Here is a 25,333-nt window from a genome sequence, read left to right as displayed (position 1 = left end):
TATTCAGGCAGTAAGTCAGACACATTCGCAGAGGTCCTTATGAGGTCCTTCGAATGTGTGGCGCGGGTAATGTCCACACTTTTGCCCTGTTGATATGGATTTTGCTCAAGTGATGCTGAACTGAAACAGAGAAGGATAAAATGTTTTCGCTCAAACAGAATTCTTGGTTTATTAGAAAGGTAAGGACTGGTTAAATATAAATCGTGTTTAAATAACTGAACGGCAACTAACCAATTAGGAAGTCTGTGTTTGGTCGGCAGTGTATGTCACGTTAAAAGACTTCTGGACATCATCATGTAGCGTTATAGTGACATGTTTTGTGTCTTCTGGTGTCTGTTTATGAAGTGAGAGTGTATTTAAGTATATATTAACTATTTGTGCGGAATTAGAGTAAACGTTTAAAGTTCTAATCGTAGAGAGATTGTGTTTGAGGCTGAAAAGATGTATGAAATGTGCCTATGCGAGACCAAATTCTTATCTATTTATTTTCAGGTTGTGATATGGAGGGCTGTGGCGAGTATTGCGTGGTCAGTGCTTCTCCTGCCAGTGACAACTGCAGTCTTTGTGCTCTTGAGTAGATTCAGCCTGTTTCACCCCATCCAGTGGATTTCAGGTGAGGAAACGAGTACGAGTGTCTAACAAAATGCGTAATTACAATGCGTTACTGATACTGAGAAGTGCTCGAGTGTGAATTCATTATTTATACAAGCTGTAGTTCTGACTTCAAGGGATATAATACATATGCTAAACCCTCTAAAGCCTGATTAATGAAATAATAGTGAGAAATATATATAGTAACAGGTTATTGATTCCGTTGGACAATTTAAAAAAAAAAAAAGTTTGCCTATGTGTTTAATGTTTCGTATCATATTTGATTAATCTGGATTTTATGATCCTTATAATACAATTAACTTGTAATGTAAATCAAAGGTCTTTTGTAACAGTATAACAAGCTACATATATAAACTGCACTCTGTAACCCAAAAATGTCATAATGACATTATATATATATAGCTCTGTATTTATTGTGCAAATCATGCAGTGCAGTACAATAATGACTTAGAGATGTACAAATAAATGTTCCTCAAAAGCCTGATGTATCATATTTGATACTCATATGTAACATGTCATGTGTTTTTATTAAACGTGAATAATCAAGTAAACCCGTTGATTCAATTCAGTAAAATTTTTGTCTTGAAATATTCCCAACAAAATAAAAGTGCTCTTGTTCACTTTATATAAACCAGTCAATATTTCCCAGCAAAGAGATTTGTACCACAACCTGAAGGGGAACATTTTTAGATTTTTGCTTAAAAAAGTATAAACTATTAATCATACTTGTTTTTCAGCAAAGTTTTGATCATACTGATTTTAATTTGGAAATTCACATCACGTGTAATACTGTATGCTTTATATGGTTAATATCTAAATTGTACGTTATTCAGCATCTCAAACATTGGTTACAGATTGCACAAGTCTTCTTACGGCCTCAAGCACCATCTTTTCCCTTGTGGTGCTGTGTGGGGTGGTTCTGATCACTGGCTTTTTTAACCTGGAGTTCTACACTTGTGAGTAGATTTGTCTATTATGGATGTGCAAAATCATTACATTTGCAATAATTGCATTGTAATAAAATTTATGCAGATTATGTCACTCTTTGTGTTTCCTTTAGTGGTTCCCTCTATTCCATGTTCGCGCATGGCTCTCCTGGGGACGGTGCTCCACCCTCGACAGTGTGTTCATTCTTTGGTCTACTGCACCATGGGCATGCTGGTAATGTGGTGTGCTTCTGTTACCATCGGTGGACGTTACAGCACTCTAGGAACTCCCTGCAGGCAAAGCGAGAGGTGGGTTATGACCTGATTCTGTTTGACCCACATACAATGATCCGTCGTTGTGCTTAGAGGATCGGGTTTTATTAATTGTATTCTAGGCACTGCGGCTCTTTTGACCCCAGGCAAAGAGATTGACACTCATACAGTTATCTTAAGTTGTTTTAATTAAATTTGTGAGTTTTATTCGAAATTACCAGGAGGTCAGTCTTACCCTAATGTAGGCCAAGAGCTCCTCTAAAATAAAGATGAAATGTTGTCTCTGTCTGTGTTTGTTTTTTAATGACATATTTTTTTGCTTTATGAAAATTCTGACAATATGTGAATAATAACTGTCCCTTATTTTATGTTTGCCTCTGTAGTGGTGAAGTAGTGACCTGTCTGAATGAGTATCATCTTTTTCTCCTCCTGGCTGGGGCCTTCATGGGATACAGTCATAGTTTCTTGGGAGTGGTTCAAAATATGTACTATGTGTCCTTTCAACCCATACAAGTAAGTATTTGGCTATTGTATTCAGATTAGTTGCTAAATGTTACACGTAGTGGTTAATATGAATTTTTTATGGCTGATACCAATATCTTTGAGAGCAGGCAGGCTGGAAGATGGCCGATATGATATATACAGTGGCATGCAAAAGTTTGGGAACCCCTTGTAGAATCTGCGAGAATGTGAATAATTTTAACAAATTAAGTGATCATACAAAATGCATGTTAGTTGTAATTTAGTACTGTCCTGAGTAAGATATTTTACATAAAATGTTTACATTTAGTCAACAAGACAAAAAAATTGCTGAAATTATTAAAATAACCATTCAAAAGTTTGGGAACCCTTGGTTCTTAACACTGTGTGTGGATGTACCTGGATGAGCCACGGCTGTTTTTTCATGAGTACCTTGTTTGTTCTGAACAGTTCAACTGAGCACTGTTCTTCAGCAAAATCATCAATTTTCCAGCATTTTTTGCATATTTAAACCCTTTCCAGCAGTGACTGTATGATTTTGAGGACAATTGAGGGACTCAAACACAACTATTAAAAAAGGTTCAAACATTCACTGATGCTCCAGAAGGAAACATGTTGCATTAAGAGCCGGGGGGTGAAAACTTTTGAACAGGATGATGTCATCCAAATTTTTCTGTTTTTGAAATATTTTTTAATTTAGTACTGCCCTTCAGAAGGTTCCCGGAAGACAAATTAAGTACAATTTACCTTGATCTTCAAATTCAAAAAGTTTTTTGTTTAAATTATTCACATTCACAGATTCTCCAAGGGGTTCCCAAACTTTCGCATGCCACTGTATGATATCATGCTGTTTAATTTAAAGGGATAGTTCACCCAAAAGTAAAAATTACCCAATGATTTACTCATCCCCAAGGCATACTAGGTGTATATGACTTTCTTCTTTCAGACAAATACAATCAGATTTATATTAAATAATGTCCTGGCTCTTCCAAACTTTACCATGGCAGTAAATGAGGGTCGAGATTTAGAAGGCCAAAAACATGCATCCATCCACCATAAAGGGCTCCACACGGCTCTGGCTGGCCTTTTGAAGTGAAGCAATGTGCTTGTTTAGGAAAAATATCCATATTATTTTATAACTTTATGAACTGTAATCTCTAGCTTCTGCCAGCTGTCAAATGCATGTTCATTCCAGCGGATGACGCAGGACGTAGGCATAGTGTAAGCTCTGGTGAGAAGTGACAAACACGGAAGCACAGAGGAAAGAGCAAAACAAAACACTGGTCATGAATTAGAAGTACAAAACAAGGATTTTTAAAGGAAAATGTTGGAGGGTTTTGATATAATCCAAGAGGATTTGCTGTAAACAAAACTTGGTTCCCATGAGACTAGCATATTCTCACATTATAAACCCCCTGGAGCCGTGTGGAGCACTATTTATGATGGATGGGTGCACTTTTTTTGGCCTTCAAAATCACGACCACCATTTCACTGCCATTATAAAGCTCGGAAGAGCCTGGACATTTTTTTTTTTATATATAATTCTGACTGAATTTGTCAGAAAGAAAAATCATATACACCTAGGATGGCTTGAGGGTGAGTAAATTATGGGGGAATTTTCATTTTTGGGTGAACTATCCTTTTAGGGATTGTGTATGCACATGCATAGATTGCTGCATGTAATTTAGATTTATTTTGCATGATATTTAGTCAAATAATTAGAAATAGAAATATTTTGGAAATTAAATCTGTTTGAGAAAAATAATTACGAAAACTAGAACCATGAGGTTCACCCTTCAGAAGGGTGGTAGGTTCACAATCCCGTCAAAAAAAAAAAATTGTGCTTCTGACTCTTATCAGCCAATGATGGGTAATTTAAAAAAATACAAAGTGATGACTAATATTTTTACCATGACAATATATCACTTCACCATTAGTCTATACTGTAAATACTGTATTTATCTGTAAAATGTCTTGTAGTATGATTGAATGAGAAATAGCTAAATCATTAATGCTTTCATTAATAATTTATCAGTGCAAATCTCTTTTGTCCCTCCCACATTGGCTGTGAAGCAATACAAATATCCGCGGTTCAAGGGCTGTCTGCCAATGGTGGTGAAGTGCAGTGTTATTCAGGCCTTATACTCAGCAAGGAATTTTGCTGCTCTCTATTTCTTTTTTGGTAAGTTACATTGATGATCAGTCTTGATTGATTGATGATGCATCCTCTAATAATTGTCTGTTTTCCTGTTAGATTCTCTTGAAATTTGGTTTTATTTTTAAATGTTGTTTTTTAGGGTATGTTCCTAAGACCTGGATCTCCAGCACACTTAATCTACAGATAGACAGGTCAGATTTGGAATTAAAGTCTACCAAAACCTGAGTGTTTACCTAATGTGAACTAAAGCAGCATAAACCCATATTCAAGAATATTTGTAACTCTTTATATCCCTTTTGTAACTTTATAGTTCTCTCCAACCACTGGATTCATTGACCGGACTTCTAGACTTCTCCCTCCTTTACCATCTGTCAATCAGTGGCGCTTTCCTGTACCTAACCTGGTATCTCACTGTGCTTCTCTTCAGGATTTATGTCACAGAGGTACTTAAATGTGAAGGTTTCCCTGTGGGATTCATCAAAGCAGCTGACATTTGTAGTACCTGTTTTGAAAATGATCCTGATGGCTGGTTGTGCATCTTCAGGCCTACAGTTTTCCAGTGCAGTCCACATTTACTGAGGATGCAGAGCAGTGTCTTCCCAAAGTTTTGGCTGAGAAGAACACTTTAGTCATGAAGGTCAGGGATTTTTACTTTTACTTTTCAGAAAAAAAAAAAAAAGGGTCAGAGCTTTTTTAAATTATCTCTAGGCTTATGGAAATGAATGAAATCTTAAGTTATGAAAAGTTATATTGGGATATACATTTTTCAGTTAAACTTACCTGTTAAATACTGTTTTTTTTTTTTTTGTGTGAGTGCAACCTCTAAAATTTATTATAAAAAGGTAGTCATCATCAAAAACTGAAAAAGTCATGAAATCATTGGTCAAATTGTGCTGAAACCCTGAAAACGGATCCTAAATGTCATTGATTCCTGTTTAAAGATATTATAATTCCTTAACTGATTTACTGACTGTTTCACAGTTTTTGGCTCTTCAAGACCTGGCTCTGTTATCACAACATTCTCTCTCACGCAGACTAGAAGTCTTCAATCTGAGTCAGCCAGGTACCAACTAAATACTTGCAGAGAGCTCTAAACTCATTACTTTCATGACTGCTAAACTAATGTAACCTGCATATGTAGGTGGTCACCCTCATAACTGGAATGCCATCAGTGGGGAATGTCTGTGTTTGCTGAGTGAGCTGACACAGAGACTGGTGGCTCATCAGGATGCGGTTGCCTCTAACGGCCGAGTCAAGTCTCAGTCTGCCAGCAGTGACACCAGATCAGCCTCTTCAAGCAGCTCAGGTACGGCCGCTTGGATAACGTCCAAAGGGCAAATCTGATCCCAAATCTGAAAATAAATTTTTCCTGTTTTATCTGTAGTGGTGTCAGGAACAGAGGACATTGCTGAGACCCCTCGACTCAGTGTCCCGCTTAGGACCCCTGGTTCAGTCTTCAAGTCATCGGTGGGGGGTGCGAACAGAGTTTTGACAGCTCCTTTTACCCCTGATGTGGACAGTCCTTTCTCTTCCCCTGCTATTCGACGTCTGGTTGGCCAACAGGATCCCCACTCTCCCTGGTCTGGTACAGTACAAAGCCCCCATATCATGAGGAGAGGCCCCAAACTGTGGAGTGCCTCCACAGGTGAGAAAGCAAGACTAAAACTATAACAATGAATTTTGAATCATTGTTTGCAAAAAAAATTTTTTAATAATTATAATAAACTTTGAAGATTTCTAATAATAATAATTTTTACAACACACAAAATGATATATATATACAACATTTATTTTAAATTAATTTAATTTTTTTATAATTTATTTTTACTGAAATAAATTTTAAATGCAATTAGCTACTAACTAACATTTATATTATGATTGTTTTTAATTTTTTTGTTTTGTTTTTAGGCTTTTATTTGTATTAAATTAATTCTTATGGTATCCCTGTTTGTGTAAATCTTTGTGAGAAGCATGTACACATTTGTTAACAATAATGTATACTCTGATATTTAGTTTATTTCTTTGTTCTCATTTCAGAGTCACAATCCAATGGCAGTCCTCCTGGCTCCCCTGCCACTGTTCCTAGTCCTCCTGCAGCCAGTCAGAAACCCAGCTTCCTGGCCCAGTGGCTACAGAACAGGAGAGAGCAGGTAACATCTTCATCTTGTCACACCTGACCTGTAAATTAATCCTTTATTTTTTCATAGTGTTTTCTTGGTTTCCAAGCATGTGTATCCATAGGAACCAAAACAGACAAGCTTTTGAGTGTCCAGTTCGGTTGCTGGGGGAAAAGGCAGTTCACGTTTCAGTGTGATACCATTACATGGCCTAGAGACATCTGTTAACTCATGTTCCTGTCATACTCTCAATTGTTCTGCTCAGGTTAAAAGCTTTTTGGCAAAGCGGGTGCTGATAATGTATTTATTTAACAAGGTAAGCTTAAGCATGCATTAGTTGAATGAAGGTTCTGTCTACAGCTGCATGTTGCATGCTCCCACAACAGATTTTTAGTTACAGGAATCATTAATGCATGTGTCTAGATTCTGCCCATGTTTAAATTAACACCAACATCATTGGTCTCCCCTGTTCCTCTGGTTTTATTTCTGTCTAAGGTTGTGTTTAGATTGTAGAGTCAGATTGTAGTGACCCAGTTTACACACAGTTTAAATAAATAAAAGCATGGAATTTTACATGCTTTATAAGTTTTACTTTATCCACTAATGTTGCAGAGTATTAATAATAATGGAGGAACTGTAGATAAACTGGGTCTGTAACTACATAAACTGGTTCCTTTTTTCTCTTTCACTGGGCTGTCGGGTGAAGGGCTTCTGAAATACTTTACTTTATATATTACTTTATATAATATTTTATTTATTTAATTTACTAAATTTCAAGGTCACTGCTTAATCCTGTTGGAAACTGTCCTAATCATTTTTCATAAATTAATTGTATTCTGAAGCACAGTACCAAAAAACTTAAATGAGTTTTAAATGATATTTGAAAAAGAACTCTGATCAAAATTAGAGAACATTTACAGATTTACCTACAATGTTAACATTGACACTAATTTAAGTCCCACAAAAATTCTGGTCATCCACGTAAGACAATTGCATGAGAGGACAGGATGATGTGGAGACTCTCAATGAGGAATCGGTTCAACACTGCAGCTGGAATTGCCAGTTCAGCGCTGAACAGGGAAAGGATCTGTCTCGGCATACAGAGTCTTAGTGTTTAAGAGAATATGAACTAAAAGCCCGCCCTATAGTAACGAAGCCGCTCATTGGCAGACAATCAAAAACCTAAGCTCACCTTTGCTGAGGAGCATGTTGTGTGAAGAGGAGAACTGGTAGTGATCACTTTAGTGATGAGAGACAATTTAATTTGTTTGGGTCTGATAGGAAACTTTTGTTCAGCATTAAACTGAGGAAAGACTAAACCCAAAGTGTGTAAAGAAGTCAGTGAAAGTCACACTGCAAAACAGGTATAGGAGTTCCTTGAAGCTAAGAACATTGAAATAATGAAATGGCTGGGCAAGAGTCCTGATCTAAACCCAGCTGAAAATCTCTGTAAAATCCTTGGCGACAGAGTTATGGCTAAGAAACCCACCCTGCTCCTGGGGACCCACTATCCTGCAGAGTTCAGCTCCAGCCCTAATCAAACACCCCTGAACCAGTTAATCAAGGTCTTCAGAATCACTTAGGGAGCTTTCACACTAGCATTTTGGGTGTGCACCCAGGTCCGATTGACGTCAGAGTTCGGTTCGTTTGGATGTGAACACTGTCTTCTGAACTCGTGTGCGCACCCGCGAACCGTACCTGAGTCTGCTTAAAAAGGGTGGTCTGGGGTACGGTTCGCTGCTGATGTGAACGCAGTCGTACCAAATTGTGGAAGTGAACCAATATTAATAAAGTATTATTTGATAAAAATGTGTGTTTGTGTGTGTGTGTTTCACTCACTTTCCTGACGAGCGTGACTGACTCGCTGCAAACAGAGAGCTGTATATCTCATTTCTGTTTGCCTTCAACATTCTTTAGAGCAGTTGCAGTACGTTTGTAAGACTGACGTAAGTGCCTTTTATGTACCGAAGCCTTGTAAACAAAATGAACGGTTCAAAAACGTAAATTTATAAAAGTGCAGAGAGCAATGTGATGCATTTGCCGCCTTCTCCTGCGCCGTCATTACTAAGCAACGGGGTAAACCGCTGCTGGCTCGATGACGCAAACGAACCGCGGGTCGGACTCCAATATAACAATATGAACACAGTCCAGCGGGGACAGGGGGAGCAATCAAACTCTGGTTTGGACCAGGCAAGCGAGCCAAGTGTGAAAGCACCCTTAAAGTCACAGGCCAGGTGCGCTGAAGCAGGTTGGAAAGAAACTTTGCAGGACAGTGGGTCCCCAGGAGCAGAGTTGAAGTCCTATGCACTACAGTCACAGAACTGTGGAAGAGACCGGAAGAAGAGTGGACCTAGATCACACCAGTGCAGTGTGAGAAACTAACATATCCTGCGGCCGCAGATGTGCTCAAGTCATTCAAAGCTGGGGCCTCTACACTTCCTGCTAATTTCTGACAGCTGTAACCGTTCAAAATTTTAGTTACAATCTTTCGTGCTTCAGTGTTTACTGTTCTCTAAATTTGATCACTGTTTTGCACAAAATAAAGGTTTTGTTGAAATGCCTGGGTTTTGTCAAACATGTTAGTATAAGCGTCGCATACCTATGTGTCTAATATTCCTTTATATTTTGAGTGATGAAGATTGAAGTATTTCAGAAAAAATCAAGAATGAATAGATTGTTTATGATCTCCACTGCATCTTCTTGCATGTGCACAGTATTCTTACAGGAGAAAGTGCATTTCAGTTATGTGAAAATTATGAAATTATTTCAGACGAGAAATAGATTGATTAACTTTTAGCAATTTTATTTGTTATTTATTAATTGTTTTTAAATGCTTGGTACCCAATGTTTTTCCCCCACAGTAAAATATTTTCTTCTAACGTACAGCTTCCAGAAGCCTCTAGCCAAGCTCTGTTTGCTGACAGCCAGGCTCATATCTGGGCTCTCCAAGGTCAGAAAATAGTAACTAACTTTTCAGAAATGCCATCTTACATGTATATTTGTTTGAATAATTTATTTTGCCTTTGTTACTTCTGTTTTTAAGGACTATCTCATCTGGTGGCAGCCTCTTTCTCTGAGGATCAGTTTGGAGTAGTGCAGACCACATTACCCAATATTCTTAGCTGCTTGGTAGTCTTGCTAGAGGTAAAACAAAAGTCATTTTTCCACAAGTGTTAAAACTGATAGTCTAGGTTTTCCAAATGGAGACAGCAAGCTGATTAATTTGGTTAATCTTACATTTTTAATTGTAGGCTGTTGACAGACACTTCAAACTGCCACATGCCTCCAGCAAACCTGTGAGGACTCTCTGCAGTATGGGAGACTCCACCTACAAAACTCTGAGGTTTGCTCTGAGGGCTGCGCTGAAGACTGCCATTTACAAGATAACTACCACTTTTGGAGAGCACTTGAAGTAAGTCCCGTCGTTATTTGCGGTAATGGCTTTCTGAGAAAAAATAAACTGGATAAATTTGTTTTGGGAACTTGCTGTATTCAATAAACTACATGTTTATCCTCAATCATTTTGTTAATTTTCTTTGTTTACAGTGCTGTGAATATTTCAACAGAACACAGAAAAAGGCTTCAGCAGTTCTTGGAATTCAAGGAATAGTGCAGCACACAACATCATCTTCTCAATACCTCTGGGTATGTGTGTGTGAGAAGACCAAGAGACAATATGCCTCTTCTTTGAAAGGTCTGATATATGGGGGATTCGTGCTGTATGTCACTCAAGGCCTTACTTTACATCCAAGTGCTGCACTTTATTTCCCATTGAAATCCCAGTCACATTCTAAGTAACATTTGCATATTCATTATACATAATCATTCACATAATCTGGGAATTTTGTTTGTGTGTATGTACCTGCGTACTAGAATATGATGAGACTTCAGAATCATGGTGGGAACTTAAGTAAACGTTTAAGGTATTGTTACTCTCCATCTTCAGTATATTTAAATTTAATTTTGCTCCCTTTAACAAAAAATGGGGGTCAGCACTGGCTTTCGCCCACTTTTGAATCTTGCATCATTAATTGTTGATTATCTGGTTACCATAAACACATTTGGTGTATTTGTTTGCCAAAAGAGAATCAAATTTGTTAATGTCAAATGTTATATTTTTGAAAACTTAATACAATTAAATAAACTTTTGTAAAATGTCATGTCAGTGGCTGCAGACAGTTTTGTGAACATTTCCTCCGATGAACGGCAGATGTCGCTGTTTGTGTTCTGCTCTGCACAGCGGATTACACATTGGTTTCATCACTGAATATTGTGTAAACTCCTATGCATAGAAAAGTAATATTAAAAGAGAGATTTCGTGATCTATTTATTAAATACTATATATAAAAAATATATGCCTATATTTCCAACTAAATCCTAATTACTGATGGCTGTCCCCAAGGTGGTTTGTTAAATATCTAGAATGTATAAAATGTTATGACTTTCTAGTTTCGTATTTTTTTTGCTGAAATATGAATCGGTGTCTATTACCGCTTACCGCTGATTTAATAAACCATGGTTCATTAAATCCTTAGTACACTTATGGAGCACAACGCCGGTTTCCTTCGAAAGGTGAGCGCGTTTCATTTTTGTCAGTTTTATTTAACGTTATTACATTAACGTTACCGGTTTCCACGCGTTAAGGACGAGAAGGCGGTTATGTTTCACTTTCAGTCGCTTTTTAAGAAGGAAGAGATGGAGCAGTTTCTGGGTTATGGGGCTGGTCTTCACACTGAGGGAAGGATGGATGAGTTTTACTCTCGTGTCGCTTCTGCAGCTGTGGACTAACACTGATTCATCCACGGGTGAGTTTACTGCACTTTTACCACAGTACATAAAACTTATATTTATTATGCGACATCCGTATCAAACCATCATCTTTAGGGATCGGCTGATGAATGAAATGTTTTCAGTTAATTTGTTTCATGCTAATTTGACATGATTAATAATGAATATGTTGACGTTACACGCTGAAGATGAGCATGTATTTTTTTCTTTGTAGGCTATACTGTCCATGTGGTATCTGCTTGCAAAACAGTACTTTTCCTTTCTTATTTTCTCTGTTTTTAGATAAACTCATTATATTTGATCCTGCAAGTCCAGCCTTGGGATTATGAAATATGTGGCTTTGTTGCAGGTCCTGGAAAAAGTCATTTACAAGGTAATTTTTTCTTAAACAAGACTTAATTTCATTCTTAAGTCATATTCCAGATAATTTATGTTCAGGTTTCGGGAAACTTGTCCTATTAAAGAGAAAGTTCACCCAAAAATGGGAAATGATATGTTTATAACAACCTGAGAGTGAGTAAATGACACAGTTTGAATTATTGTTAAATTAAGTCTATTATTAGATACTTTAGATTTTATGGTCAATCATAGAAGACAGGCAGACAAAGAGACATTCTAGGGTGGTCTATGGGGAAAATAAAAGATAAGGTTATGGTGAACATATTTTGATGTCCAGTTGAAGACTACGACTGTTTTGAATTTAACAGGCAATTCAGAGAAACGTGTGCACATAATGAAAAAACTGCTGCAATTCATCTGCTGCCCTCGGCTATTTTGTTTTGGTTGAGATGTTAATACATGATGAAATGGTTTAGGATTAATACTTTTCTGTCTCTCTCAAGGGGCATTATTTCTCATGGTTTGACTGACCGAAACATTGATGTTTCCTTCTTGTGTAATACTTCACATTTTTATGAAAACTTTAATTCATCTTTTCTTGGTCTTGTCTGTCTTTAATTCAACATTTTAGATTCATGTAAACTGAACCAATAAAGTTATCAATAAAGGATTTGTAATGATACTGCATTACAAAATTTGATTGGTTAAAACGTCTGTAAATAGAATAAAATTTCGGCTTGTTTACAAATTTCTATACTAGAAACTATTCATGCATTTCTCTGCACATGAGGGTATTTTAGGAAATCTCTACTTTTTATGTTTTTGTTTAAGGATTAAAGAAAATTTGGTTTTCGTGCACTATTGACTTTTACAATGTGGTCAATGGTTAAGTTGGTGTTTAACAGTATCAGAGTTGGCCAGAAATCCCGGAAGAATAAATCGGTCTGTTTATAGTGAAAGCCAGTTTATAGCCTCACATTATAACTGTGTTATGCATCAAGCAGAGGATCATTTAATTACTTTTGTTTTACTTTGGGGTGCACTAAAGATATTAAGCATGAATGGCAAGCTAAAGGTTTTACATTTACCAGAAACTGGAAAAATCTGAAGTTCTTTCCATAAATGCTCTTTTAATGATGCCAGATTTTGCGATATAATCATGGGCTGTAAGCGGTCTTTTACTATTTAAAAAGCTCTAATGTCATCAAATTTGTCAATCAAGTTTGTTTTCCAGCTTGTATGTTTGTGGTATTCAAAAATACATAGTTGAAGCTGAACTAAATGTAGGTTGATATGATTCTTTTGGCCTTTAGTTTTCCCTCTTCTGCTGTTGTAACACTGTGTTTGATTTAGTATTCTGAGTGAATAATAACAGTTTTTTTCATGGGTTGGTTTAATTGCATATGACATGAATGAAAAAATGATCGCAGAGACTCCATTCAGACATAAGTCAAAAAAAGAATGGACTTGAGACTCAAATTATAGACTTATGAACAGTAAAGTGAATAAGTATGGGGAAATATTTTCCTATTATTTGGACCTTTTTTTATTTATTTGTTTTTTGTTTTTTTCTAGAGGAGCATTTCAACTCAAACAATAAAGCATCTCTAAGTGAGACTTTACTTAGTCTTGGCCTTGGATTATTTGAGACATTGCATAGACTAAAGTCTTGAGTGTCGTTGGAGACTTGTAAACTTGTCTGGGTGATAGTGACACTTTATCTGACAAAAATACAAATTTTCCTGTAACGAGATGTGAGACATCCAGCAATATGCAGAGTCTAAATCTCTTAACAATCTCCTGGCTCTTAACAATCCTTATTGTTGCTGTGTTAACTTTACATAAACTGCTGAACTCAGTGTTCATACATCCATTCACAGGTGTCTCTCAATTCTCTGTGATGATTTTGGGCTGCTCCAGTATGTGTTACCAGCATTGTTGCAGTGCTGTAAATCACTACAGTGACAAGTTATTTTTATTGGCCATTTAATACTCCAAAAGTTCCATTAAACAAACGCTTCAGTGACTGTCAAATCCATTTTCATGTCCATGTAAATGTCTTGAAAGCATACCACTCATGCTATTTGTATTGCTGTGGTTTAGGTCGGCTCTTAAAGTTAATTGAATGTGATGACGATCGTGTTGACAGGGACAGTAAAATAGGACTTTGGCTTTAACCGTTTAAAAAAGAACCGATCTCACATATTGGGACTTCATGCATAAAAGCCAAGATTCCATAAACTTTGTTGGAATGCTAGGAAATATGATCTGAGACCAACAAGAACACTGTGGGGATCATCAGATATTTTCACTGCAACAAGCCCAAAATCAATTCACTTCTGTAGTTTTATTTGTGTGGTGTGCTTTATAGGTGAAACTATATTTTAGATGTGTCCTTTTTAGCTTCTCTTTCTCCACATCTCTGAGATAGCATGCATTTACATTTTAAGATTAATTTACAGTAAGCAAAGTGAAAGGAGCTGAGCTTTGGAAACCTGATTGGAAATGCAGGAGGACAGTTGTTTTTAATATGGCTGAGGGCTTTTAACAGAGGTTCAGGTCTACTGCAGGTACATAAAATAAAAAACAAATTAAAAAAAATGTATTTTATTTTTTTAAGAAAAGAAAACTAAAATTGTTATGGGAAAGCCTGTGGCCAGCCTAAGGCACACCTGTGCAATAATCATGCTGTCTTTTCAGCATCTTGATATGCCACACCTGTGAGGTGGATGGATTATCTCGGCAAAGGAGAAGTGCTCACTAACACAGATTTAGACAGATTTGTGAACAATATCAAATATAAAAAGGCCTTTTGTGTACATAGAAAAAGTCTTAGATTTTTGAGTTCAGCTCATGAAAAATGGGGGCAAAAACAAAAGTGTTGTGTTTATAACTATGTTCAGTGTATATACACGTGGTCAGAATTGTTGCCATCCTTGTTAATATGATCAAAGAAGGCTGTGAAAATAAATCTGCATTGTTAATCCTATTGATCTTTAATTAAAAAAATCACAAAAATCTTACCTTTCATTGGAGAATAAGAATTTCAAATGGGGGGAAATATCATTATGGAATTTTTTTTTTTTTTTTTTTTTTCTCAAAAACACGTTGGACACAATTACTGGTACCCCTAGAAATTCTTATGAGTAAAATATATCTGGAATATATTCCCATTCATAATCACAATGTTGCTCACACCAGGATGATTATGAACATGAAAGTACCCAGCCATGGTTTCCTGTTTCACAGAAATCTAAGTAGGAGGAAAAACAAAGGCTAAATTCCAAATTAATCACCCCATCACAATGAGAAAAAGAATATATTTCTGATGTGCAGCAAAAGATAAATGAGCGCCACAAATTAGAAAATGGTTTTAAGAAAATAGCTAGAGGTGTGAAAATTCCCATTTCCACCGTAAGGGCAATAATTAAGAAGTTCCAATCAACAGAAAATGTTCTGCCTGGAAGAGGACGTGTGTCTATATCGCCCTAATGCATGGTGAGAAGGAGAGTTTGAGTGGCCAAAGACACTTCAAGGATCACAGCTGGAGAATTGCAGAAAAAGGTTGGGTTTCAGGGTCAGAAAACCTTATCAAACAGCTCCTACATCACCCCATGTTTTTTGGGAAGGCTTCAAGAAAAAAATCAAGAAAAGAAAATGCTTTCACCAAAAAAAAAAAAAATTATCTCCAGCATATTCAGTTATCAGACACGACTTCAAATGGGACTGGCTTCTATGGTTCGATGTACCTAAAAAATTAGCTTTTTAGCACCAGACCCTCAAGATGGGTTTGGTGAACACTGGTATAAAAAGTACCCCATGTGTACAATGAAATATACTGCTGTATTTTTAATGTTGTGGGTCTGTATTTCTGCTGGAGGTCCTGGACATCTTGTTTAGATACATTGTATCTTTGATTCTATCAAATACCAACAGATATAAAATAAAAAAGTGACTGAGAGTTAGAAGTCTTATAATGGGCCATGTTTGGATCTTCCAACCGTACAATAATCTAAAAACAAACCTTAAAAACAACGCAAAAAATGGGTCACTAGGCACAAAACCAAGCTTCTGCTATGGCCATTCCAGTCCTCTGACCTGAACCCTATAGAAAGTGAGTGTGGTGAACTGAAGAGGAGAAGCACCATCATGGAGCTGGGAATCTGAAGGGTCTGGAGTGATTCTGGATGAAGGAATGGTCTCTGATCTCTTGTCAGGTGCACTCTAACCTCATCAGGCATTATTAATGCAGATTTATTTTCATAGCCTTCTTTGATCATATTAACAAGGATGGCAACAATTCTGACCATGTGTGTGTGTGTGTGTATGTATATAAAGATGTATGATGTTCAGTATGTATGACATGTATGCTTGCTCAACGGCTGAGCAATAAGATTGTCCAGTGGCCAGATGAGTTTCAATTCTTTGATCTAATGACCACAGCAGTTAGCAAAGGATAAGATCCAAACACTTGAATATAAACCACTACAGGGAGGAATAAGTTGGTTACAATTTCTGGGGGGTTTTCTGACTAAAACTAGAGGAACAAGTAAAAAATATTTTGTTTTTATCAGCATTAGGTTATACCTCAAATGCAAATTAGTTTAGCATAACTTGTGTTTCACCCAGAGTATTGCATTACATTTACCTTTAATGAGTTTTCACCAGTTGCTCTTCATTCTTGTAAATCTGTAACCATAGACATTTACTCAACCAGAACCAGAATAGATTTATTGAAATATGGAATACAAGTCAAAAAAAATTAACCATGTGCAATTTAAAGAGGTCTCGTTTCCTCAAACTTGAGGCCGTTGGTAGATGTGTGGAGTGTGTAAGTACTGGCTCCACATACTGTCTGTCCACCCACCGTATTCAGTAGAGAAGCGCTGTCCATGTCTGGTGGTTTGGATTCAACCACTGTCATTTCAGTGGAATTTCCTGGCTTCGGAGTTCAGCTGAGTTTTCTCACAGATTTGCACTTGCTTGTAAATGTTTGGACTGACGGGGTGGCTGTGCGGTCAGCTTTAGTTCTTCAGTGATGCGTCCTTCCGTCAGTGCTTTAATAACAGTCGGTAATGTGAGACGCCCAGTGTTCCCAGTGAGACACAAGTCCACGTATCCAGACATCTTCCATCACTATACAAAAAATAAAAAATAAAAAAAAATGTACTGGCGCCACAATATGACCAGTGGACCACTGTGGAGCTCCCAAATACCCAGTATGACATTTATACAGTTATACATTTATACTATGCTATGCAAGTTATGACTCTATAGTTGATTTCTCAGTACTCCTGACCCATTGATTTATATATATATATATATATATATATATATATATATATATATATATATATATATATATATATATATATGAAAGGTTTTTAGAAAATTCAGTTACTTGACAATAAGGTTCAATTCATAAACATAGTTAATATATTAGGAATAATGCACTAATAATGTAAACTGCAGCTCTTATGACCTTAATTTAATTGGGGGTGTTTATTTGATATTGCAGCTACATAAAATAACTAAAATTACATTTTAATACATTTTAATTTATTAAAAATATAAACAAATTTATATATATATATATATATATATAATATATATATATATATATATATATATATATATATATATATATATATATATATTACCTTACTTTAAATGTAGCCAAAGACTATAGATGTAACTTCTGTTCACAGTCTATACCTTTATGTACAAAACACAAACACAAACAGTACAGATACACACATACACAGAGCCTTATCATAAGAATTTAAATGTCTGTAAACCCAGTTTAACTGCACATTTGACAAATAACCAACCTGACTTTATGCAATGATGGCAATTTCCAGAGTTAATTATGGTGGATGTGTATGAAGATGGAGTATAGTCGTTTATCTCTATAGTATCTTGTATTGTTTTTCTGTGGTACTAGATTAGTAGATACTGTTAGTGAGGTGTTTGAACTCCTGCACTCCTCGTATTATTTAATGTTTTTCTTTCAATTTTCAGAATTCTTCTGCTCTAGCTTTGGTTCTGTCAGCACTACTCCACTTGTGTGTGTTATTAGCTCTTGTATGATAAACTAGTACTGTTTGTTTCTCATTTGTTAGTCTCTTTGAATAAATGACTAAATGTAAATGCGGTAAATTATATTATTCCTCTTTTCAAGGCTGTGTGTCTCGTCATTCATTATTTTATGTTTAGTAAGAAGAGATGGATAGTCCTGCTAGTTTAGCTTGAATCCAGTCTTTGAATGTACTTCAAAGATGTCTGGCTTGTTGAAAGTGGCAGAGTTGAAAATGACACAAACCTTAACATCATAGTTAATTACGTCTTTTCCCTCTGCTCAGTTAACAGCTGCCAGGCACCTGCTGCAAACTAATAAATCAGAGTAATTACAAAGCAGATTCATTTATGTCACCTTTTCGTGCCCATTCTGGAGACAATAAACATGCCAGCCACAAGTTTGGCCAAGAAGTACAGAGCATGATATATTAAAAAAAACATGAAAATATAATTTTCGTTTGTTTAATAAATCTTAATAGTGCCGTGTCATGGTGCATTTTATAACGTATGTTTGTTCTAAAATAGAAGTGCTCTAAAAAAAGGAAGAGAAGTATTTATTGCTAAATAAGTACTCATTTCCCAGTCAGATTGCACAGCTGTGTTTAGCAATCTGGGGTGATATTAAAATGAAAGAATTCCTTAAATGGAATCATATGGTTTTCTTATGAGTTTGTTCCAGTTCCTTTAGCAATTTCCCTTAAAACTCAGCTTTTTAAATACAGTAATTGGTAGGTTATTTCATTCAGCATAATTCTGAAAATTGCTGAAGACAAAATGTTATAATACAACTTAAAGAGAGTTCACCCAAAAATGAAAGTTGTGTCATCATATACTCTCATGTCGTTCTTTCTTATGTTTATTCATAAAAGATGATATTTGGAATAATGCTGGTAATCAAACAGGTGATGATGCCCATTGACTTCCATTGTATTTCTTTCCCATTGGAAGTCAATGGGGACCAACAACTGTTTGGTTCTTTAAAATCATCTTTTGTGTTCAAAAGCAAACTTATACAGGTTTGACAGGACATGAGGGTGAGTAAATGATTAAAAAAAAATTCATTTTGGGGTGAACTATTCCTTTAAAGGTGTACATTTTCATCTTGTATAGACTGAATTTAGCTGAGGTGTTTAATATACCCACAATTCGAGTGGAAGGAATTTTAAAGACCTCTGGTAAAGTCTGAACAGTATTGAATAACTTTAAGAGTGGCACATGGCGTTTCTCCATTAAGTTCTTTAGGCATGAGAGCATAATGGACAACAACACTTTAGTGAACCACTACTTGAGAAAACAGTCTGATAAAGGTTCATTGAGTGCAAAAGGTAAAGATTCTACATGGTCAGAGAATCTTATTATACAAATTACACTGAATCAATCCATTAGTCATGCCATGCTGTAACGTATGTATTCCCATGAGTATGAAGAGATTTCTTATTATTTTAATATGCTCGTTTGTTTTCCTTATTTTCTGTGGGTAACCAAACGCATTTGTGTAATGAACCTTGAAACTTTACAACAATATAAGAGGCATTTGCAAAATAGATGTCATCAAGATGTAATATAATTGTTCTTTTTTTGTGTGTGTGTGTGAGTGTGTTTAATTGGTCATAAATTTGGATTCTGATTTGTGGTTTTCAGAGTTATGCATGATCTATTTTTGATATTCTGTCAGACATTTAGTCATTAGAAATTGCTCATTAGATTCCTCACCACTTATTCTGCAAGAGAAAACCACAGTGACCCATTACTAAATATGTTTCTGTTTAAATAACACATTTACTGTAAGGAGGCATGGCCTTAAACTTAAACCACCACTTAAAAAAAAAAAAAATTAAGTAGAAGAGTAGAAATGCTACACTTTGTCTTCTGTGGTTGTAAACTTAGATTTTATCTTCTTTTACAATTGTGTTACGCATACAATGTGGGAAAAGGATTTGACATATTAAGCCGTTTTGATGCAGTAGCATGGCACTCACTTTAACTTGCCAGCTCTATCATGGCAGCACATCACTGGATCACTTGAGCGAATGTGTGCAGAGTGCTAAAGCGCGCATGAATTTAGCACAGTAGTGTGAGTGTTGGACAGGAGAGACCTCTTGAAGACTCTTCCCCACTGTTCCAGGCCTGCTTCTCATTAGCTGAGGGATGTGGTACATTAGAATCTCGGTTTTGGTACCAGATATCTGCATCCTGGTTCCAAGCAATCTGTCAGGGCACAAATGTCTCTCTGTTAATCTTTACCGAGTCTGAACATTGCTACCTGCACCCTCAAAGAGAAGAAAAACACACTCCATAATCAAGTCCAATTCATGAGAGGACTGACAGAGTTTTTATTGAACCATATTGGCTTCTAATGCAGCGATTCTGACCTCGGCGGTCTGCAGGCTTTCAGCGGCTGTGGATGTCACCCTTGAGGAGTGTGGTTGGGTGGTATGGTCTGTTAAGAAGAGGAACACAGACGTTCTTGTACAGTTAAGTCTATGGTTTAAAGGGAAGTTCATGCTGACTGAGATTCATGGTGACAAATGGTTTATTGTTTTATTTTCTATTGGAGATCAGACAGGATCACCTACTGGAAACGAACAAAGGAAGACTCTGTGATCTCTGCCAATTTAATCACTGTCAATGCGAATGCAGCTATTTTGATAAACAAGTAGTACAATATTAGCATGACTCAAATCTGTTAATTGGGAATATGAATTTTTTAAGTATTTCCAACAGACATCGTCATATATGATTTCTCACCACTTTTTCTGTAATGAGAAACCACTGCATTGTAACATATTACTAAATCTGTTTCCATTTACAGGAAACATTTGTTTGTAAGGAGACATGGCTGTAAACTGGTGGATTTATTGATTTATTTACTGATGTATTTATTTCAGGAGTCACTAAATTATTTTACACAGCCTTTACTTGTAAAAACAGTAATATAGTGAAATGCTGTTACTGTTTAAAAGAACAATTTTCTATTTTTAAATATTTGAAAGCGTTTTATTTATTGGTATGGGAAAGCTGTATTTTCAGCATCATTACTCCAGTCTTCAGTCACATGATCCTTCAGAAATCATTCTGAAATGCTGTTTTGCTGCTCATTATTAATGCTGAAAACAGTTATGCTGCTTAATATTTCTGTGGAAACTGTGACGTGTGTTTTTTTTTCTGAATTCTTTAATAAATAGAAAGTTCAAAACAGAATTTATTTGAAAAATTATAATCATCTTTTGCTGTCTCTTTTGATCGTTTGAATGCATTTTTGTAATAATTTTCTAATAACGCCAAACCCTTGAACAGTAGTCTATGATGAGGTTTTTTTTTTTTTTCGTTCTATTATTGTAATCATTACATTGATGCTAATTATTACCCTATGATTTTTCCCTTTGTAGTAAACAGGGACTGGTGAAAGGACTGAACAGAGCTTTGCATTCTGGAACCGTTTAGATGATGGAAAAACCAAACACCATTCAGCCTCAACATGCACCAGTTTATCCTGAGGTCTTCTACGAACACACTTGATCTGATATCTCTGATTTGAATTGACTGCACAAATTCATCCATTTTCTGATGTTCTTTCCAAGCACCTTGTGAATCATCACAGGTGTGTCACTGCTAGCGTTTGCGACCCCTGAATAATTCTACAGTGTCCATTTGATGATCCACATTCAGAGGGAAGCTAACTGGAAGAACGTCATGAGGCCTTCAGGTCTAAGTCCAGCGGTTGCACAGCTGGACCATTGTGGCCTTATTAACAATGATGAAAAGTACCCATCTTCTTTAAACCAAGCTGTTCACATGGAAGCTCTAAAGATGTGGAGCTTGTCTGAGTTGCCTGTGTCGATAACAACAGATGATTTCGATTTAGTCTGTGCCACAGAACGAACCATTGTGTCGTATATCAGCAGCGCAAAGAGTGACACGTCGGTCGTAGATAACCTATCGCACGTTAGCGACACATTGTCCCCTTCCTTATTCTGCTCTTCCCTGTCCACGTCATCTTTCAGTGCCTTCTCTCCATCCTTCTCCTCCCCTTCCTCCAGCCACTCATCTGGCTCAATATCAGAGCTGTGTTTGACTTCTCCATCTCTTTCAACTCTCTGCGGTCCACCTGAGGCCCAGGACCTTCTCTACAGTTGCACACCGCAGAAACCTCCAGAAGGATGTTTGTATCCCAAGTCTCCTAAACAAGAACCTGTTGCTGAATTCCATCTTTGTAACGAGAAGCTTCTGCACAAGGAAGAACTCCTTCAGTATCTCTGCACTGACAAAGAACAAAGCCAGCATCTTAACCTTCACAATACTCAGACAGAAGTATCTGAAAAGCTTCCTATACTGCAGCAGTTGAAGAATGATCTGGGACTGAGTGGGCTTCCTGGAGCTGAGGGAATGAATGAACACCTGAGTGAACAGCCGTGCAAATGGATGGATTGTAGGGCTACCTATGGGCTGAAAGAAGAACTGGTGAGACATATAGAGAAGGTTCATATAGATCAGCGAAAAGGCGAGGAATTTACCTGCTTCTGGGCAGGATGTGTCCGTCGGCACAAGCCCTTCAATGCTCGATACAAACTGCTCATTCATATGAGAGTCCATTCTGGTGAAAAGCCCAACAAATGCATGGTGAGTTCAGTTTTTATTTTTATACAAACAAACTGCCCCAATCAGGTGAAAATACAATAATAGTATACATTACAACATACAACAGGACATACAAAAAAACAACAACTTGTGACACCCAAAAAGTGACATAATTTGACCTACATTTCAGGAAAACAAAGTAAATAATATAGTTGTATTTTTTTCTCAGTTTTAGACATGCTGACTGCATTTTTACCAAAGTTATTGTAAGAAAAAGAAAAAAAGATTAAACAAATATTTTTCTTTAATGCAAAATCTGAATTTATCAGTAACAACAACTTAACATTTTGTCTAAAACTAGATTTTAAATCTTTTAAATATTGAACCTTTTGTTAATGCTTATTGTATATTTTATTCATTATAATTGTATATAATTTTCTGGTGTGTCAGGCCCTTTTTTGCCATTTTCAATGAGCTCAATTATACAATCTATCACATCTACAGGACACACTTAGCAAGGACACATTAAGTTAATCAAAATTGACACTAAATACATCTATAATGTTACAAAAGTTTTCTAATTCAAATAAATGCTGTTCTTTTGAACTTTCCATTCATCAAAGAATGTTAATAAAAATGCAGAGAAAACGAACAGAAATATATTATTTAAATATTTACATTTATGCATTTAGCAGACACTTTTATCCAAAGCAACTTACAGTGCATTCAGGCTGTAATTTTTATTATTTTTTTTCTTGTCAGTATGTGTGTTCCCTGGGAATTGAACCCATGACCTTTTGCGCTGCTAACGCAGTGCTCTACCACTGAGCCACAGGAACACATTTAAAATATTTAACACATATTAAAATAATATAAATCAGCATATAAAAATTAATTTTTGAAGGATCACGTGACTCAGAATACTGGAGTAATGGCCGATGAAAATGCAGCTTTGCCATCACATTTATAAATTAAAATAAAATATAAACATTGATTTTAAATGAAAAACTTTGGTGTGCATAAGAGACTTTTTTCGGTAGTGTATATCACAATATTGTGCCAGACACTGAACAAAGGTGTTGTTTTACTAATACATATCATTTGTATCAATCAGTAAAAACTCAAGACATTTTTATTTCAATCCATTCCAGTTCTTTGAAGTAAGAATTTGTAATTGAGAAAGACTGACATGTGGACTCAATCTCTCTTCACCTCTAAAGATGGATGCATTGCAGCTTTTAGAGATTTAGACGTTTTAGAGTTGTTTATAGTTCACTTACAAATTGCCTTCATGAAAGTTGCCTAGAGACTGATATTACGCAATGATCAATTCAGTCAACTCCTTTCAGGACAACTTTGAAGAAGGATTTTTAGATTAAGCTTTTGTAGTATTTATTGCCTGATTGTTTTTTAGGTATTCAACAATGATACTTGTAAGTGCCCTCATGCAGTGCGAGGGAACAGCCGAATGTTCTCTCATTTTGTCTAATGAATAATCATAACCAGAACTTAAAGGGATACTCCACCCCAAAATGAAAATTTTGTCATTAATCACGCACCCCCATGTCGTTCCAAACCCGTAAAAGCTCAGTTCGTCTTCGGAACACAATTTAAGATATTTTGGATGAAAACCTGGAGGCTTGAGACTGTCCCATAGACTGCCAAGTAAATAACAGTGTCAAGGTCCATAAAAGGTATAAAAGTCGTGGTCAGAATACTCCATCTGCCATCAGACGTGCAATCTGGGTTATATGAAGCGACGGGAACACATTTTGTAAGTGAAGAAAACAAAAATAATGACTTTATTCAATAATTCCTTTGTCAACGGTCTCCTCTGTGTCTCTTCGTATGCTGTGTTTGCTCTTTTATATCATCCGCGCCACAAGGATGCACTGTTTTATTTCAAATCAAAGCTAAATACACGTAGAAACAGCGCATCCTTGTGGCGTGGATGACACAGAAGAGCATACACAGCATACGAAGAGACACAGAGGAGACCGCTGACAAAGGAAATGTTTTCATCGCTTACAAAAAGTGTTCCCGTCTATTCATATAACCCAGATTGCACGTCTGATGGCAGATGGAGTATTCTGACCACGACTTTTATACCTTTTATGGACCTTGACACTGTTATTTATTTGGCAGTCTATGGGACAGTATCAAGCCTCCTGATTTTCATCCAAAATATCTTAAATCATGTTCTGAAGACGAAGTGAGCTTTTACGGGTTTGGAACAACATGGGGGTAAGTGATTAATGACAAAATTTTCATTTTGGGGTGGAGCAACCCTTTAAGGTTCCTCTCTTATTTTTGAGATCTGCAAAGATATGTATTACATAGAATATAATAGATGGATACAGTCACGCTCAAAGATATTATTGTAAGCAGTGTCCTAAACCTATAATAATGTAATACTTTGATGAAGCTGTGTTTCATTTCCTTCACCATGAGCCACATAGGAAATGTGTTTCTTTTTAATGATGCAAGATAGCCATGGGATATTATTTCATCTATTTGTTTTATTTTTCTCTTTAAACTGTGGTCGCCAGAGGACTATCATTTGGGAAGCATTTTGTCCTGAACGATAATAGATTTTTACAAATAAATGTAATTAGATTAGTAGTTCGATTATAATTTGTAACATTGTGATTTTTAATGTAAACAGCATGGCTATTAAGATTAAAACCATTAATGTTTTTTATATATTATCAATTTTTAACATATTTTAAATCTGAGACTATAGAGTATATTATACAGAATGCAGAAATTGTCTGCTTTAACACACTTGATATGGTTGTTGTTTTTTATTTATTTAATTGTATTCACATTCATAACCCATTTGTAAGTGTACCTCACTGAAAGTGTATTTAATTTGGATAAATGTGTCTGCTAAATGAATAAAAAATCAAAACATCAGCTTAGTTAATTTAAATTTTATAGTCATAAATGCGTAAATGTAAAGATGCTCAATGAAACCCTATTCA

At 36.1% G+C, this 25,333-nt stretch overlaps 2 protein-coding genes across 3 annotated transcripts in view; both read left to right on the top strand.

Moving 5' to 3' along the window:
* Positions 1-4: 4 nt before the first annotated feature.
* ndc1 (NDC1 transmembrane nucleoporin) lies at positions 5-10,726 on the top strand. 2 transcript variants are annotated; one of them, XM_019068899.2, is made up of 18 exons: positions 6-179; positions 493-613; positions 1,467-1,568; positions 1,673-1,847; positions 2,195-2,324; positions 4,365-4,473; positions 4,589-4,640; positions 4,760-4,892; positions 4,994-5,086; positions 5,431-5,512; positions 5,591-5,755; positions 5,834-6,094; positions 6,487-6,599; positions 6,832-6,882; positions 9,453-9,516; positions 9,610-9,710; positions 9,818-9,978; positions 10,113-10,726. In XM_019068899.2, exons 1-18 carry the CDS (start codon positions 141-143, stop codon positions 10,174-10,176), a joined length of 2,016 nt encoding a protein of 671 aa, XP_018924444.2. In that variant the 5' UTR covers positions 6-140; the 3' UTR covers positions 10,177-10,726. The 2 variants fall into 2 exon arrangements, with proteins under 2 accessions (XP_042574232.1, XP_018924444.2); XM_042718298.1 differs by lacking the exon at positions 6,832-6,882 and having other exon boundaries at positions 5-179.
* A 130-nt stretch (positions 10,727-10,856) lies between these two features.
* Positions 10,857-25,333, top strand: part of LOC109106361 (zinc finger protein GLIS1) — a 30,919-nt gene continuing 16,442 nt past the window's right edge. The window contains exons 1-3 of the mRNA XM_042718299.1: positions 10,857-11,371; positions 11,637-11,727; positions 21,161-22,391. Of these exons, the coding sequence (XP_042574233.1) occupies positions 21,426-22,391 (966 nt within the window). The 5' untranslated portion in view covers positions 10,857-11,371; positions 11,637-11,727; positions 21,161-21,425. The remainder of the gene's footprint in view (positions 11,372-11,636; positions 11,728-21,160; positions 22,392-25,333) is intronic.

The sequence above is a fragment of the Cyprinus carpio genome, chromosome B2, assembly GCF_018340385.1.
Source record: "Cyprinus carpio isolate SPL01 chromosome B2, ASM1834038v1, whole genome shotgun sequence".
Lineage (NCBI taxonomy): Eukaryota > Metazoa > Chordata > Actinopteri > Cypriniformes > Cyprinidae > Cyprinus > Cyprinus carpio.
Note: the sequence above shows the minus strand (reverse complement) of the source record. Positions and strands in the feature narration are given on the sequence as shown.